The sequence below is a fragment of the Juglans regia genome, chromosome 2 (assembly GCF_001411555.2).
Source record: "Juglans regia cultivar Chandler chromosome 2, Walnut 2.0, whole genome shotgun sequence".
NCBI classification, from domain to species: domain Eukaryota; kingdom Viridiplantae; phylum Streptophyta; class Magnoliopsida; order Fagales; family Juglandaceae; genus Juglans; species Juglans regia.
The window spans coordinates 6,224,165-6,241,961 of NC_049902.1; the positions used below are offsets into that span (position 1 = coordinate 6,224,165).

Below are 17,797 nucleotides of genomic sequence, written 5' to 3' on the forward strand. Positions count from 1 at the left end.
TCACTACATCCACTGCATTGTCTACATTGACTACATCTTCAACATTCATGTCACATTATTCTTACACAATGTGATGAAGCGAAATAAGCAAATGAAGCAAATTAAAGGATTCAACGGCATGTGGGGGTCCAGTAGCAGCTAGGCATAAGGGTGTGCATCCAGACAGGATTTGTTTCCGGTCTGGTTAAATATCCGAAAATCTGGATGATCCGGGCGAATACAAAATTATTATATCCGCCCGGATCGGTTACGGATCCGGTATTTAACCGGTGTTTTATCCATAACCGGCTTTAACGTTAAAACTTAAAATGCATAACCCGTAGTATTTAACCCATACGTTTCCCCTTTCCCCGTTTGGGTCGTCGGTCTCACAGTAGACGCTCACTTCCTCTCTCTCTCTCTCTCTCTCTCTCTCTCTCTCTCTCTCCCCCCAACGAAACCGAAGCATCCTTCATCAAATTCATCATCGCTGGTGACTAGCAGTGGCCGTCGTCTATTAACGTCACTTTCTTCTCTCTACTCGATAGTTTCCTCTCTCTCTCTCTCTCTCTCTCTAAGTTTGTATTTGTAGATTTGAGATTCTGTGTTTATAGATCTGCTTTTTGCGTTTGTTTTTTTTTTAAATCTTCCAGCAAATACGTTTCTGTAGATCTGAGTTCCTATGCTTGTAGATCTAAATTTATGTCGGCTTATCTATGTTTTTCTGTTTTCTTTTTCTTTTCTTTTTTCCTCCCTTTGGGTTTGGATTTGTATCTGTGTTTGTTTTGTTTTTTCTAGTGAAAATACATTATGTTTTTTATTTACAAATTTTGTATCCTAGAACAAGAAGACAAGATCTGATTTTGCAAAGAAGACCCAAAAGCCTCTTCTCGCAAAGAGTCTTTTGCGAAGACTTCCAACCCTGTCATTCTCTGGCAGGTCTGTATGCACTTCAAATTTCTCCATGTTCTTTGTGTTTGGTTGCTGGGAGAGTTCATTTTTGTATATATGGATTGATTAGATCTGGGTTTTCGTTTTTGTTTTGACTCCATAACCATTTGGTTTGTGAATCTTGGTTGCTATTATAGATTTGAACGTTTTATGGGGTTTTTGAAATTTGATAGTATAGATTTGGTTTGTCTTGGTTTTGAAGTTCTCATAGATCTCTTGTATATTGGACTCGTTCAGATAGCTGATAGTGAATGATTTGAATCTGTTCTTGGTTGTTTGTTCTGTTCTTTCTATTTCTCGATAATCTTTTGGTTTGGATCTATTTCGGGGTTTTTTTCTATTTTTTTTTTCTGATCTCTGGATGTTGGGCTATGTTCATCAAACTTTTTTTCCCTTTTTGGTTTGGATCTGGGTTTGTATTTTTTTTCCTAATCTATAGTTTATTTCAATTTTTTTCTTGCTATTCATTTCTTTAGATATTGTATGTCAAGAATCTGAAGTTCTCTATTTCTCCACTGCGTGCATTAAACTTTTTTTTCCTTCCTTTTGGTTTGGATCTGAGTCTGGAGAAATATGATAAGAAATCCCAATGCATACTCCAGTTTATTAGGCCTCACTTTGTCTCTAGTCTCATTTAGGTATCTCTCATTTCTCTTGTCTGTTCTCAAGAAGTGAACTTCATGACCTACTTAGATGATTATTTTGTGTGAAGTTCATGAGAAAACTGTCCACATGACTCAAACTATGAACTTCATTTCTTCACACCATTATTTATTTTTCTGTTTCTCTGAGATGAGCTTTAGAGAAGACAATAGTGGGATGTGAAAGATGAAGAGAAAGATTGTGTTATGCATCTTCCATGGCCTGCCATTGTGCTTATTATGCTTTCTCACTATCTCATTTTTTCTCTAATATATATGCATATCAGTTGGGATATGATTCTTTTACTAATTTCTTGATTTCATGTTCTTTTCCCACAGCTCACAATGAAAAGGGATAGGGAGCTCGACATCAAATGTTCTTCCATAGTTCTTTGCTGCTGCTTTTAAATTTTTTACTATTTGTTCCTTGTAAACAACAATGTAATGTAATGTATTGTGTATGTTGATGTCTATTATTATTTATTTTGTTTTATAAAAATTTGAATAGGCAATACACACTACAAGAAAAAAGGGTTTTACCGGCGATTTTTCTAGTGTTGCAATATAGAACGCCGCATTAGAGTGTTTTTTGCGGCGATTTTTTAATCGCCGCTTAATTCCGTTGAGAAAACTGATTCATGAAGTTACTTATCGAGTTGCAGCGACAATAGTCTTTTTAACAGCGATTTATTTCGCCGGTAAATGAAAAAACCTGTTGCAACGCTCGATTTCGCCGTAATATAGTAAGTGGCGCCATTCCCCTAAAGATATTTTGTTTTTCCCCCCGATTTCTTTCCCCCTCCACTTCTCTTTGTTCTTCCGCAATATTCCATCTCCATTTGCCTTTCCGAGAGATCAGCTGCTACTCCACCCACGTCCCCCGAACAATTTCATCTTCACTTTCGCCCGACCACCCAAAGCTTGCTCCTTTACCACATTTTCCTCCCGCGGAAGCTACGGTCGAGATAGTATCCCCGAAGCTGATTAGGAGTCGTGCGATTCGTCTCTTTGAACCTGTGGGATTTGGGTTAGCTGCTTCCAACTGAGCTTGGTCGAGATTCAATTGAGGGATAGCATGGGTCCTTCTGTCACCACAGGTATGGCTGCTACTCAGTTGGAGTTTGGTAATGAATCGATTTTGCGCCCGGGTTTCTTTACAAAATTAGGAGTTCTTTTTTGCTAGACTAATTTCTATCTGTGCAGTTGTGAAATGTACCAGTAATTAGGGTTTCTTTTCACGAATTTTGCGTTCAATATCTGCATTTTGTGTTTCACAGAACTCATGTCCGTGGCTCGAACATTGAATGACCCAGTAAAATATTGCTATTTTGCCAATACATCTTATACTAATTAGTTGTTACTAAATTATAGATAATCTCAAGTTTATAGTCCTACTTGTTTTGAGCTATGAACCTGTTCTCATAACAGAATGTACAGATATTAATTGATTAGTGTTTCGGTAATTAGTAGGAAATCTGTATTCTTCTGGGACTATTCCCTGGTGCAGTCACCAAGAGAGTGACATTAGAGTAAAATTTATTTGCATTGCATAATAATTTATTGGGACATCTCATGACAAAATAGTATTGAAGTGTGGCTGAGCCTAAAAGAAAATAGTGGTTTCATAGCGTGGACATTTATATATGTTATCATGACGTATTCAAAGAATATTCTTATTTGGAAACTTCATGTGATTTATGGTACAATTACATTTATATGAAAAACATGTGCCACGTTCTTTTTATGGAATTAATCGTGGGATATGATATATGAGTCTTATATTAGTATGGAACCATTACTATGTTATATTGGAAATGATAACGATACCAGAGGATACTAAAAATGTGTAAACCCTAAACAGAGAAGTAAATGGGAAGGATAATTATACCAAATAACATTGAGAAAGTGTAGATTTCAAATAGAGAAGAGTTTGTGGGAATGACAGCTATCCTTGAAGGAAAAGTTCCCTATGTAGATAAATTTTTTGAAGTGCTTCCCTACATAGTACAAGATTTTTAATTTACATTCAATACTATGATTTTAGTTTTCGTTTTTATTTTAATCTTATTTTTTATTTAATAAATGAGGCTCATATATTACACCCAGTTTAATCAATCATACTTATCGAGTCGTGGACTTACCTTCCACCTGTAAAATTTCTTATTTTACAGATATTAAAGAGGAGCATGCAAATAAAGAAGCTTAGAGGACACATAGGAGGGTTAGAATGAGAGCTAGGAAATACGTGTCATCTATAAAATTGGGGCATGACAAAAATGCCTTCCATAGAATCTAAAATCATCTTACTTAACACCTCATTAAGGTACTGAAAAAAAAAAGTGTTCTAAGGTCAATCAAATTGCTTTGTGAAAATTGAGAATCAATATAGGTAAGCTAAAAAATATATCAATATGTATTTCTTAGGGTATTCCAAAATTAGTTTAGGATAATTTCGAAATAATTAGCCTATATATATACATGCCAGTACCATCAACATTCTAAGTCTGTTGTTTCCGATGCATTAAAGAATTTGCGATTTGGAGTTTTTTAGAAGAAGTTATGGCAAGTTTACAATAGGCCAGGTGCCTGAGATGGCAGAATGCTATGAAGTTTTATTATAGTTCATAAGTTTTATCATTTTTAAGGATAAGTGACAAGGCTTGAGGAAATTTTTCAGAAGTATGATCCCCAAGCATGACCCTGTACGAATTTGGTTCTTTTTTCAGCAAGTTTCCAATTCTCATGAACTGATAAAAATGTTGTCTTGATAGATTGAACATATTCTCATTTTTCTGTGCTCTTGAAATTGGATTTGTGCTAGCTAGGGCCTTTTTTCTTTAATCCTCTTGGGCAAACTTTGCTGCCCAAATGTAGATAGAAAATGCCTCATTTACCCACAATAGACTTCATATACATCTTGTGTGCTAGAATGAGTTCTTTTTACTGGTTTGAGTGCATGTAGTCCTAATGCTACTAATGATCAAGAATAGGGATACCAAGTGCTTGTTAAGATGTGATTTAATAAATTACACTATATATATTTCTAGCATTTGAGATATATCTAATTATTTCTAAATTAATCAGACCTATCTCATTTGTCAGCCTTAATTAAGTTTGATCAGATAATGAGACACTTTAACTAGGATTTTTGATTATAACTTTGATTAGTTCTTTTGGTAGAATCTAAGAATCTTGCTCACATTATCATTGCTCTGGATTAACCCTTTTTTCTTCTAGTGTAAAAAAGTTTGATACTGAGTACTGAACTAAAGTGGGGAGTTAATACCGGCGAATTTCCGACGATTAAAAAATCACTGGGGTAGATATATGCCAGCGATTTGTAGTGTTTTGCCAGCGATTATGTATCGCTGGCAAAATTGTTGAACCTTGTAGTGACAAAAGGTTAAAAAAAATGATTAAAAAATATTTATTATATAAAAAAATGCCTATGAAAAATAATAAACATAAAAGCCTATAAAGAAGCCTTTTAAAAAGTGTTAAAAAGTTTTTATTTTAAAAGAAAAAAACGTTTTAAAAGTGTTAAAAACATATTTATTTTTTTAAAAAAAAAAACATGGTATAAAATCCGGATATTGGTGCAAATTTAGATGAAAAAGCCTTTTAGAAAGTGTTAAAAAGTTCTTTTAAAAAAAAAACATTTTAAAAGTGGTAAAAACATATTGTTTTTTAAAAACAAAAACTCAGGAAAAAAAAAAGTATAAAATCTCAATATCCGGATTTAAATTTAGATATCCGCTCGGGTTTTAATCCATCCGGGTGGATAACTGCTCGCTTTTTAAAATTCGGATTCGAATCCGAATTTATCCAAATATCTAAATCCAGATCCGACTGCAAAGTCCTAGCTCGGCGGTCATGGTGAGGCTCTCAGCCCTAGAGGAGGGAAGGGAAAAATGTGTCGAAGGTAGCAAAATTTAGTAGGTTCTGCTTCGCCCGTGTAGGAATCCGACCTGTCTCATTTCTTTAATTTGTAATGTGATGACGTGGTGTGTTTCTATTGGTGGGTGTTAAATGGCCTTCCACACCCATCCGTTCTGGAGCTGTTCAACAGGTACCGGAAAATAGAAGCCTTCGCGTCCGACAAGTACGAGGTGCGTACGTACGGAATCTCAAATTCAACTACGAAAACACGTATCCAACGGCACAGATAAGTCTCTTAAAAAAAAAAAAGGTTCTACTAATAATAAAAAGTTTTTTTAATATTATTTTTTAGATAGTCTATTTTTTTACAAAAATTTATATATAAAATTTATCTATTTAAAATTTATCCAAGACATTTCTGGATCAGCATTCTCCAGATAGAAAAGTTATGTTACGTACGTACGGGCTGTGTGACCGAGTACGCGGCCTTCTATTCATTGGGTGACTGAAGCTGAGAAAATCAGGTCACGATAAGAGGTCATGGAGTTATATCATGCATTAATATTCATTCTTCATGATATTTTAATTACTATATATCTAGAATACGAGGAATTTGTGTATAAATAAGATTTTAAAAAATAAATATTAATAAAAATAATTTTATATTCGATAACTAAGTAGTTTATCTTAACTGATTAGTCAAACAGTTATCCTAAAATTCCGCCAACAGAAAATTTTTCAAAAGCACGTGATCCTTATCTGAAAACACCGTAAACAAATTTCCTTCCTCTTCTCTGTATAAATGCTGACCTAGCAGCTGTCTGCTCTTTGACGTTGTAACCATTGGTTTTGTGTATTTTTCCTTTTAGTTATTATTATTGCGGCTGTTTATGATCATGGCTAAAGCTGTATCGACCTTGTCATATGTCTTCTTTCTGCTGTTCTTTTTCTTTGCTAAGATTATTAATGGTACCGAGTCGAATGAAGAAGTTGGAGTGTACGAGTTGAAGAGGGGAGATTTTTCTGTGAAGCTCACCAACTATGGTGCAACTGTGATCTCTGTAATTCTCCCTGATAAAAACGGTTCGTTGCTTTCCCCTCGATCGATCTTTTATGTTTTGAGTGAAAACATCATGATTTTTGTTTCCATGTATATAAATCCGTTTTATTTTCTTTGATTAGGGAAACTAGATGATGTCGTTCTTGGATACGATTCAGTAAAGGAGTACAAGGTGCGATTCCTCAGATTCCAGCTTTCTCTTATTTTTCCCCTTTAATTCCTTCCTTATTAATCACATATATATATATAGCTTTAGATCATTTGAAATGTTCATGTCCTTTTCAGTTGCTTGTACGTGTATATATATATATATTTTGCTAGCTAGCCTTAATACTAAATTTCTGTCTGACATTCGAAGAATGATACAACCCACTTCGGAGCCATTGTTGGACGAGTTGCTAACAGAATTGGAGGGGCTGAATTCACTTTGAATGGAACCAAATATAAATTAGTTGCTAATGATGGAAACAACACACTCCACGGTATATATATTCAATCTCTAATATATGTGTGTGAATGTGTGTGTGTGTGTGTGTGTATATATATATATATATATAGTTTGTACTTCGATTTGGGAATCTGAATTATTTATAAATATTGGAATAAGTAAAGTAGTTGACCTGTTTAATATCAGGTGGCCCTAAGGGATTTGGTGATGTTATATGGACAGTAAAGAGTTACAGCAAAGATAGTCATATAACATTCACGTATGACAGTTTTGATGGTGAGGAAGGTATACTCTCTCTCTCTCTCTCCTTTCTTCAGTTTTGATCTTCATTGCTTGTATTTATTGTTTCTTTTAACTTTTTAGGGGGAAAAAAAAGTTACATGACCTATATATATATGAAGTGAAAGCATATCGTTGTTTTGCTCGTAAAATCGACGCGAAATTGTTTTGAAACATGAATGATACTCATCATTGCCAGGGATAATGTGTCATGAATTTATGCAGGCTTTCCTGGAAATGTTTCTGTCTCAGCAACATACATGCTCATTGATGCAAACAAATTAGCCCTAAAGATGGAAGCTAAGGCTCTCAACAAGGCTACACCGGTGAATTTAGCACAGCACACTTACTGGAATCTGGGTGGCCACACAAGTGGGGACATCTTATCCCACAATCTCCAGCTTTTTGGGTCACATATCACTCCAGTTAATAACCAACTCATTCCCACCGGTGAAATCCTCTCCGTCAAAGGAACAGCATATGATTTTCTCGAACCCAGACCGATTGGTAGCAGGTTCAAAGAGTTACCCAATGGATACGACATAAACTATGTGCTAGATGCTGCAAGTCCCTTTCACTTGAGGAAGGTAGCAGTTGTGCAGGAAAGTGTTTCGGGCAGGAAACTGGAGTTGTGGACAAGTGCACCTGGTGTGCAGTTTTATACGAGTAACATGCTGCACGATGAGAAGGGGAAAGGTGGTTTCATTTATAAGGAATATGCCGGTCTTTGCTTGGAAACACAGGGATTCCCTGATTCTGTGAATCACCCAAATTTCCCTTCACAGATTGTAAATCCCGGAGAGACCTATAAGCATATCATGGTTTACAGATTCACAGCTAATTAGGAATTTTTTGGGCAAAAAGTTCAAGGGTAAAGTATATAGTGCGAATATTCATGAACTTTGGTTATTCATTGTCCAATCGTGTTAATAAAAAGGTTATATTAATGATGTTTAGAAATAAGTTTTTTTTTTTTTTTTTTTAATGTCCCTCACAGGACTCATATAACTTCTAAAAGTGTTGTTTATTTTACTTTCGGAGAAAGCAAGAAGACATTGAACACGATGGCTCTCTTCGAGTCATTTTATTTCTCTCGTTCTTCGTATATATGTTAAGCCATTTGAACATCTTGTGATAGCCATTTAGAAGTGCTGATCGATGTCTATATATAGAGCAATCACTTTGTCTATAGAGCAAGCGATTATAAAGTAGCTGATTGTTTAGCAAAACTGGCTCTACGACGTACAACAAGATGAGGATGGGGAGCAACGCTGGATTGAAGATGGACCTTTTGAGATTCAAAGTCTTGCAACACATGATATAGCTTCTATTTCTTGAGTTCAATTTAATGAAATGAGTATGTGCTTTATATCAAAAAAAGAATTGCTGATCGATGTGGTTGGCAACCAAAACAACCAAGAACAAGGCCGAGCGATAGGGTATTTTCATGCATGGATTTCATGTCAGTCTATATAAGAAAATACTCTAACTACAAAGAGATTATATAAAAACAATCATACAAATTGATATGAGTGTATTTGATGTGATTTGTTACATTATAACATTATTTATATTGTAACCGGGTTTCACCGGCAATTATCCACTAAGCCAATTTGTTTACGAAGTTAAAAGGTAACAAATATGGATAACGATAATTTAAAGCTGGTAAACCTCATGATATAATTTGATTTAAAAGTTAAATTTTAAATTTGAATTTAATAAATCAAATTATACCATGTAAATAATATATGGTATCGAAGTTTTATATATAATAGCAATACTCATGATTACCGAAATATTCAAAAGATAATATATATAATATATAATATTTGAAAATTCAAACTAATTAAGTTTGAGTTTATCCTGGGAGAGACTTGACTGAGAGATATCCGGGATAGTTGTAGAGTTTGAATTGATCTCTATGTGAGGAATAGTCTCAACAAAAACATTATATGTAGGCGAGTAAAAATCAACTGAATTGTGATTTAACCTTTTGCAATTAAAACTATATTATAATATATATCACATTCCAATCTTAGATCGATGAGTAGATATTTTTCTTTTAACTTCTGAATCTTTCTTTTAAAAAAATTCAAAAATGATAAAATAATCACATTTTGTAGAGGGAAAATGATACAGCAACCGAGAGTTGGGTCCCGATAAAAGTCACCGACGGTTTTTTTTTTTTTACATAGTGATTAAAGAAGTTTTTTTTTTTTAATGATATTGTAAATTTTTTTAAATATTTAAGGATATAAAAAAAATGTATGAAAAAAATTTAAAAAAGAAAAAAGAGCCAAATGACCATAGCATTAGCATTGGCTTTATCAAAATTATCTCTAAAATTTAGCTAAACTAATATATTTTCCATAATTTTAAAACCATACAAGCCATAACCCCATATTGGATTAGTCAAAATAATAATATAATGTTAATTTTTTTAATAATATATTTTTTTAATTTTTTTCCTACACTAACCATATGTTAATTAATAATTACTAAATATTACTTAAATTATTATTTTCCAACTAATTTTTTTCCTCAACCCAATTATTCAACAAACACATTTTAGAATAAAACGTGAGAAATATTAAAATAGTTGGGTCTAATATTTTAAAATAAAATATTACTTTTGAAGATTAATAGTATATCTTCAAATATAAACAAACACTTAGAAATTACTGTACCTCATAGTTGAAGCCATTAGTATTTGATTACTCGAATGCAAATAATTCCATCTCTATTTCTTCAAATTTTGAAACTGAATTGTATTTGACTAAGCCAATATTAGTACTCTTATCGGGAGAATTTATTAAATTATACTCTCTGGGAATATCACAACTCTTGGTTTAATTAGGCTTTGTGGATTTACTAACGGTGATTTTGATGAGTTACCATTTGATTATCAAGTAATACTACATACAGTCGTGAAATGCGTAAATACCGTACAGTCGTTTTGAAAAAGAGTGAGATCTACTATTAAAAAATTAATTTATTTTCATGTGGATCCCATATTTATTCACTTTTTTCAAAGCGACTGCACGACGCTTGCATACTCACGACTGTAAATAACATTTCTCTTGATTATCAAAGACTAGGCGTACATAGTGGGGATGTGTGCCTAGCTGGCACCTAGGGAACTCTTCGGCTACTTTGAGCATCTAAATTACGTTTTTTTTCTTCAAAAAAAAAAAAGTGGTTTTGTATAGATATCAGCATAAAAAGAGCGTATCTAGATTACGTTTTCAACCAGCAGAAAACGAAAATACATGCATATAGAGTATTAATTATTTTCATTCTAAGATTTGATTGGAATCATCGATGGAGCAAGTTGTCAAGACCTTTTCATATCTACAATTAGCACCACCAAGCTCATGGTGGCTGAATTGTTTCAACCTCCGACTATTACATTTTGCAAAAACTGATGGCTAAATCACACTGTCTTGTCGTTCTGTTCGTGATAGTCACTTTGGAATTAACGGTGGATGACTGACTGTCTAGAAGTGGATGATGCTCTTATTATCCTTGAGCCCTGTATTATCCTTAGCCTAGCTGTAGATCATCACTCATCTTACATACACGAATAGAATTCAATACAAAAATCAGAGGCTAATCAGGGTTAAACGTAAGTCCAGGACTCCATGCGATAGTTGGATCCAATACCCAGTTGCCAAGTACTATTCAGCTTCACTTTCTGTATATAAAACCAGAAGCTTTAAGTTTGTTCACTAATGAATCGCAAATTCAAACGGATTCCAGAGAAATCATACAAGCCTATCCTGTGTCCAAATCGTTAAAAAAGGTGAGAGTTTCCACTATCTTTGCACATACACAAATGATGTGATCACCATGCATCACAGAAGCAGTACCAGATTTACCGAAATCCCAACAAGACATAAAAATAAAAGAAAGAAATGAAGAAAAATGTCTATATGACTGACTACAAAAGAAGCTGTTTTCAATGAGCAGTGTGACTTGCAGTGGTTGTCTTCTTAAAATCGATCTTGTCGACCTTAACCTCTCCATCAATGAGTTCGTACACATAGACCACGACGCGTAGGCCATCAATATCCATGAGGACAAAACTAGGGTTAACATCATAGGTGATGCTGCTGTAGGCACCCGTTGCAGACCCTGGGTTTATCACGACACCTCCCTCATGTTTATAAGCCGTGAATTGATGCGTGTGACCTGTTACAAGGATATCTACATCCAGCTGCCTCTGGAGCATGGCTAGCGAGTCTAGGTCACCCCAAGGAATAACCTTCAGATAAATCAAAATAATTATGTCATCACAACTAGCTTAAATACAAATACTTCAAGGAATAATCATATACTTTCATAGCAAACTCTTGACTCAGGGCCCTTTTGCATCTCTACAAATATTTATTTACCAATTTTTAAGGCAGGTCTGTTTTTCTTTCTTTTGGTGTGTTTGATAACTCTAGTTTATAGTAGGCGTTTCATAGTCATTCTACCTAACCTCTCACAGTTTAGGAAATGACAAGGTTTTACATGCATTTTACATGGCCCCATCATCATCGAAGCAGATCCCTCAACAACAACAGAAGAACGGAAGTGAGAATGAAAATGGAACAAGAAACAAACCCTAATAATTAAACTAACTACTACAGCGTCCTTTAGATTTTTTTTTTTTTTTTTTAATTTCATTTCAATTTTTCATAAAAACTAAATTATAATATTTATATACATAGGGAGACAGGCAGGTTTCTACAAGCAGACTTTTCCCTGAACCCGCCACCCCCACCCACATTTACTTAAAAAAAAAGTAATAATCCAGCCACCTGTGGACAATGGGCCCCCATTACTTTTTAACTTTAGGACTATATTTTTCGGCATAATACCAAATGCCACTTTTCAGAATAGCACACAGCAAAAGTCTGTTTTTTATTGGCACCCAGTGTCCAGGGCAAAGTCTCGACTAATCCTGGGGGTGCACTTTTGGGTGCCCAGGCCCTCAACAAGAAGTTCCCGCAAGTGCTTCTCGGGTAATTTAAGTGGAAGTCCCAAGTCTTATAGCCTCAAGAGTGTGAATGCGAAGTTTCAAACCCAACACATCCAATTTATACGTTTACTTATCAATAAAAAAAAAAACATCCAATTTATACAGCTCGCCCCCAAACCAACATGCCACCCTTTGGGATACATTCAGCAAAAGTTTATTCATGAAAATTTCATTTAGCCTAATCCATTATTCCTGGCCAGTTTACCAAATGCTACCTTATTCTTTACAACAGATTGTGAATTTCAACGAATGGGCAAGAGAATGTTCCCTCGGTGCAGAAAGAAGAAAACAAATTGAAAACGAAAACACATTTAAAATGCATCATGCAGTGATTGAAAAATTCAGGAATCTAACCATCATGGAAGTGCAATTTTTTTCATTCTAGACCTCAGCACATTTAATCAATATCCATATATTACAACCAAGATCAGCTTTGAAACAACCATGGTAGTACCGCAAAGAGGTCACCAGTATAAGCTCTGTTTTCTTGCATACAATATAAACTCAAAAACATTTACTATTATTTTTCCACAAACAATTTTCCAAGGCATCTGACCAGAACAAATGATGTCAGGCTTATAATTTCTATCACTTTTACCCATCATCATAAGCATCCTCATGTTGAATCGACGGTCTCTTAAACTTAATTTTCCTTATACCTAAGTTGATTCAAAGATTCAAAGATGGGAAGTAATATCTCGTAAAATTAACAGAAAAAAACAATAACTTGCACTTCTTTATAAGAAAAACGAAATTAGATTATGCTTTAAGGTAAAAAATGATTGAAAGCAATAAAGAAATGCATATCAATTATCTGAATTGTCACCATTCTTTGAGACAATGAAGAAACAAAGAATTTATAAAACAATATAGAGGCAAAGGGAACCAAACCTGATGACCATGACAAAGTCCCAGCTTAAACTGGCCAATGGTTAGTGTTTTGGTCTCTGGATAGCGTGTTTCTTCATCATATTCACCTCTGGTAATATGCAAGTCAGGACAAAGAGTCTTCAAGTAGTCATGAACTTCCTGGAAGTATCAGTAGAAAATTACAAGGAAGTTCCTAATTATTCATAATCAGGAATTAATAAGTATTGCCAAAATGAACTAAACGATCACATTCACTATAGTTGTGTAGTTTGGAAAAAATAGTCGGGAAACATGCACAAATACTTAAAAGTGTACGGGACAGTAAGACTAAATATGTAATGAATAGCTTGAGATACACAACAGAAGCAAGAACTTAGTTTAACAGTAAGACTAAATATGTAATGAATAGCATGAGATACACAACAGAATCAAGAACTTAGTTTAAGTAATAAATGTTAGAGACAATCTACAAATCAGGTGCAAAAAGTCATTGTTCAGTCAACAATAATCATAAGGGCCAAAAAAATTACATATGCTTGAAAAAAAAAAATACAGGACAGCATAAATCAGAATCACAAAGCAACCAAAATAAATTATTCAATAAGCAAAATCAAGAGGAAAACAAACTATGCCATGTCAAATGGCATCTCCTGATTAATCACCTTTAGGAACAGAATTCCTATTTCAGATGGTTGATCACCTATCAATCACAGATGGGGGACTACAAGCATGTATGACACACCCACAAACAGAGCACATATGGAAGGAATCTGAATCCCCAATAAAGAAAACAAAGCAACAAGTTATACTTCAAAATATAAAGCTCCAAAAGTTGAACCCCATAGCAAACTCTTTCCAGACATTTCAATCAGTTTAACCAGAGTGTCATTAATATAATTAGGAACAATTCTATTTCCCAGATGACACACGTGCAACACCAGAATCACATAATAGCTGCTGATTGAAAACTCTTTAGAAACACAAACAAGGTTGTCTAGTTAATAAAAAATCACCCATTTTATTCTGAATTTCAGCTTTGGAAATTTGGACCATAGAAGAACTTCGAACTGTTGAAGAACTATGAAAAGAAAATTAAAAAAGAGAGAGGGCTTCATGCCAAAATGTGCAGAAAAAACTTGTAAACAAAAAAGAATAATAGAACTCAGGGGATAAAATCTAAAGTGAGAGTAATATATTGTGGGAGTAATACGCTAATCCATTTGGGGAAATTGCCACAGCCTGGCAGGAACCAACTTTTGCAAATAGCAAAATTGGCACCAGGTTACAAGAAAAACTGGGCAGCTCTACTAAGACTGTTTTTTAATTTGCAAGGTCCAAAACATAATCTAACTGTTGGCGTCTTTTAGAACAATATGTACAGGAAAAATGTTAATACTTGATATGTCTTTTACAAAGAGATCTAATGGTGAACTGCTTTAAAGTAAAGAAAACGTCAATTCGTTTAGAGGGGAAAAAAACATCATATATCACAGAATCGAGGTGAATACAGACTTTATTTGCAAAGATGAGGTTCACAGCCATTTGTTAAATAAAGATATTCGGGTAGGTGCAAAGAAGAAATTTCAAATTTCATTTCTCCATACCCATAAGCGATTCATTAACAGAGTTTCTGAACATTTCATGGGAGATTGAATGAGCCATTTTGTTTTCTGTAACATTTTAGCAAAATCCAATACCGCAATTGTAAAGTATCACCCAAACCTCCCATCATTTGAAGCCATCCCCACCTATCTAGAGCTGCCCTTACATTAAACTACTGTTGACAAAACAAATAAAGACACATCTAGGCGCAAACAATAACGAAAAGCAAGCAGACAGAACCGTAAGTGAAGATCCAAGGAGTGACTCTACTACTTCCAAAACAAATAAAAACTCCCACTAAGCATACCCAGAATACGTCTTACAAATTAAGAAAATGCTGCAAAGGATTCAACGACCTATAATTCTATAGAAAATCTTGCCATCTTTCTGGCTCCTGAGAAAATATAAAAAGAAAACAAAAATTATTTTGAGCCTAATCGTCCGTCTCATTCCGGTTTCTAAACATGCAGAAGCATAAAAGAGAAGGAAAGGGAAAAAAATTCGATTAATTATATAAGCCTCGATTGTGCTCACCCATTGTTTTCCAGGCCCAGTTAACAAAGAGGACTACAATAAACTAACAAAACCCGGAAGACAATTCTTTTTCTTCCCCCACCCCGAAAATTTTCTGAGGAACCAAACAGAAAGAACGACCCAGTCAAACTAGCTCAGGAACCCATTGTAATAAATAATAAAACAAGCCCAGAAAACCATTAGATGGATCAAAGGCATGAATTCAAACCTTGATACAAAGATTTCCAGTGCAAATGATATGCTGGATCTTGCCAGGGACAAGCATGGACTTGAACTTTGCAGGCAGATCAGGTGCCCTGTGGGGTACATGTAAATCCCCCAAGGCCAACACCAGAACCATCCTCAAAAAGCCACTTCGGAAATCTGCAAAAGACAGAGAAGTTTAATCATCCTCGAACATATAATTTAATGCCTGATTACCTAAAAAATTTACCCCAAAAAGAAAACAGTCCGCGATCAGATAAGAAACTAAAATTATTAGAATGGATCAAATACTTAAACTGAAGTAGTTAAAGATCGGGGGAGCAAGAGATCGTTACCGGGGGATTGACTGATTTGAAGAAACTGGCATGGAAATTAAAATACAAGTCCTTCGGTGTATTAAGGACAATCGAAACGGTAACTTGTTCCAGTGCACCGGAATGGGGCGTGTTGGGTCGGGTATGTTCTGTGATATCCGGGTCATAGGCCTCGTTTTGATGGGTCTAGTTTGGAACCATATCCTAGCTTTCATGACTCACCCGCATCGATCCGCTAATATTTAATTTTTAATCCTCTTTTTTTTCTTAATTACAATTTTCATCCACGCCTATTTATTTTACTTTGCGTTCCAAAGCCATAATATTTTAATTTATATCCTAAATTATTAGAATGGTGTGACGTGTCCAATTTTATTTTCATCTGAGTAAAAAAAATAATAATATTTATAATTTTAGAACGTACAAAAGCCAAAACTACAACAATAAAAGGAAGTGTTCGGAAATGTACATTCTATAATTTCTATGTAAATGTGCATCCTTCTCCAAGTACTGCACCTTCCACCATGATCAGTGCCTCACCTGAACTACCAAATGGCAAATTCCTTCTCCCCAACCTGTCTAGAAGGCCCACTCACTCACTAATAACCAGGTCCCAGACCAACTCTCTCAAGCCAAAAACCTTTCTAACTCGCTGTTGTTTGGATTCGAATATGAGTTGAGATGAGTTAATATGAGTTGTAAATAGTAGTAAAATGAGTTGTGAATAGTAGTGAGATGAGTTGAGATAGACTGTGAATACAAATAACGTCTATTATGTGCTTTCTACTGCATGTTATCCCCACTGAACCAACATCATTTTCACAAGCAGTAAAGTCTACTGACTAGCAGTAAGCTGTGCGAGAGGAGTTTGAGGCACTTCGTACCAATGACATCTGGCCTCTATCCTTGACCCTTTAATTGAAATATCATTAAAAATAAAAATAGATTCGCAAGTTTAAAAGGAATAATAGAGGTCTATAGACAGGTTTAAAGCTAGATTAGTGCCTAAAGAATTCCAACAACAGGATGGTTTGGATTCTGCTGAAACTTTTGATTCTGTTATTAAACCAGGCACCATAAGAGTTATTCTTGCTCTTGTTGTTCACTTCAACTTGCCTCTTAGATAGTTGTATGTATCAAATGCCTCTTTTACATGGAAGGCTAGAAGAATGGGTATTCATGGAACAACTAGCTGGATTTGTCGATTCTCACCACCCAAGCTACTCATATTTGTAGGCTTTACGAGGCTATCTATGGCCTTAGACAGGCCCCACGAGTATGGTTTTTACAAATTGTCCCAAGCTCTAATTGGTCTTGACTTTGAGGAATCTCCGATTGACTACTCTCTATTTTCTTTTCATCATTTAGATGTTCATCTTTTTGTGTAGAAGACTCCCAGTTCAAAACCAAGCTTCAAGTCACTGTACTGCCCCTCAGCTTGAAGGGGATGTTAGCATACCAACTCAACTCACGCCAGGAACCTCAGTTGAAGACTCCCAGTTCAAGTCAGCAATCCTAGTTGAAGGCTCCCAGCAACAGCAAACATCCTGTGTTGAAGTGTCGAGTGATAAGCATTCAACCAAAGTGAGGATCTTTTGAAGCATTTGGTTATGGTTTGGTTCAAACTTAACCAAATTACTCACCTTTTGATGAGCTAGATGGGAATGCTCAATCTAAAGATGGTTAGCCAAAAGAACAATTTCATTTTACATGTATAATATAACTTTGTAAAAGTTCATTCGAAACCAAACGTTATTGTTAAATGAGTTTTCATTAGGTAAATGAAAATTGCTAGCTACTACATTCAATTAAAGAGAATAACTTGTTCTTTCATGGTTACATGCAAGGTTAAATACTTTGATATGATATGTAGGTGGATTAACAGGTACTTAACTTGATCTTATTCTGTTTCCTTTTGCTCTGTGACAAAGAAAACCAAATGCATATATGATTTTTACCTGCAATTTGAATGCATGGCTAACAAATTCAGGCAACGAGTAAGAAAAGTAT

At 34.8% G+C, this 17,797-nt stretch overlaps 2 protein-coding genes across 3 annotated transcripts; one reads left to right on the forward strand and one right to left on the reverse strand.

Annotated features, from left to right (window-relative positions):
- Positions 1 to 6,277: 6,277 nt before the first annotated feature.
- Positions 6,278 to 8,278, forward strand: LOC108995425 (galactose mutarotase). Its single transcript, XM_018971002.2, has 5 exons — positions 6,278 to 6,533; positions 6,633 to 6,682; positions 6,869 to 6,992; positions 7,145 to 7,243; positions 7,463 to 8,278. The coding sequence occupies exons 1-5, from the start codon at positions 6,341 to 6,343 to the stop codon at positions 8,080 to 8,082; spliced, it is 1,086 nt and encodes a 361-aa protein (XP_018826547.1). The 5' UTR covers positions 6,278 to 6,340; the 3' UTR covers positions 8,083 to 8,278.
- A 2,609-nt stretch (positions 8,279 to 10,887) lies between these two features.
- Positions 10,888 to 15,999, reverse strand: LOC108995472 (vacuolar protein sorting-associated protein 29). 2 transcript variants are annotated; one of them, XM_018971046.2, is made up of 4 exons: positions 15,809 to 15,999; positions 15,478 to 15,632; positions 13,155 to 13,292; positions 10,888 to 11,501 (listed from the first exon to the last, which is right to left on the reverse strand). In XM_018971046.2, exons 2-4 carry the CDS (start codon positions 15,607 to 15,609, stop codon positions 11,196 to 11,198), a joined length of 576 nt encoding a protein of 191 aa, XP_018826591.1. In that variant the 5' UTR covers positions 15,610 to 15,632; positions 15,809 to 15,999; the 3' UTR covers positions 10,888 to 11,195. The 2 variants fall into 2 exon arrangements, with proteins under 2 accessions (XP_018826591.1, XP_018826592.1); XM_018971047.2 differs by having other exon boundaries at positions 15,771 to 15,821.
- Positions 16,000 to 17,797: the final 1,798 nt, after the last annotated feature.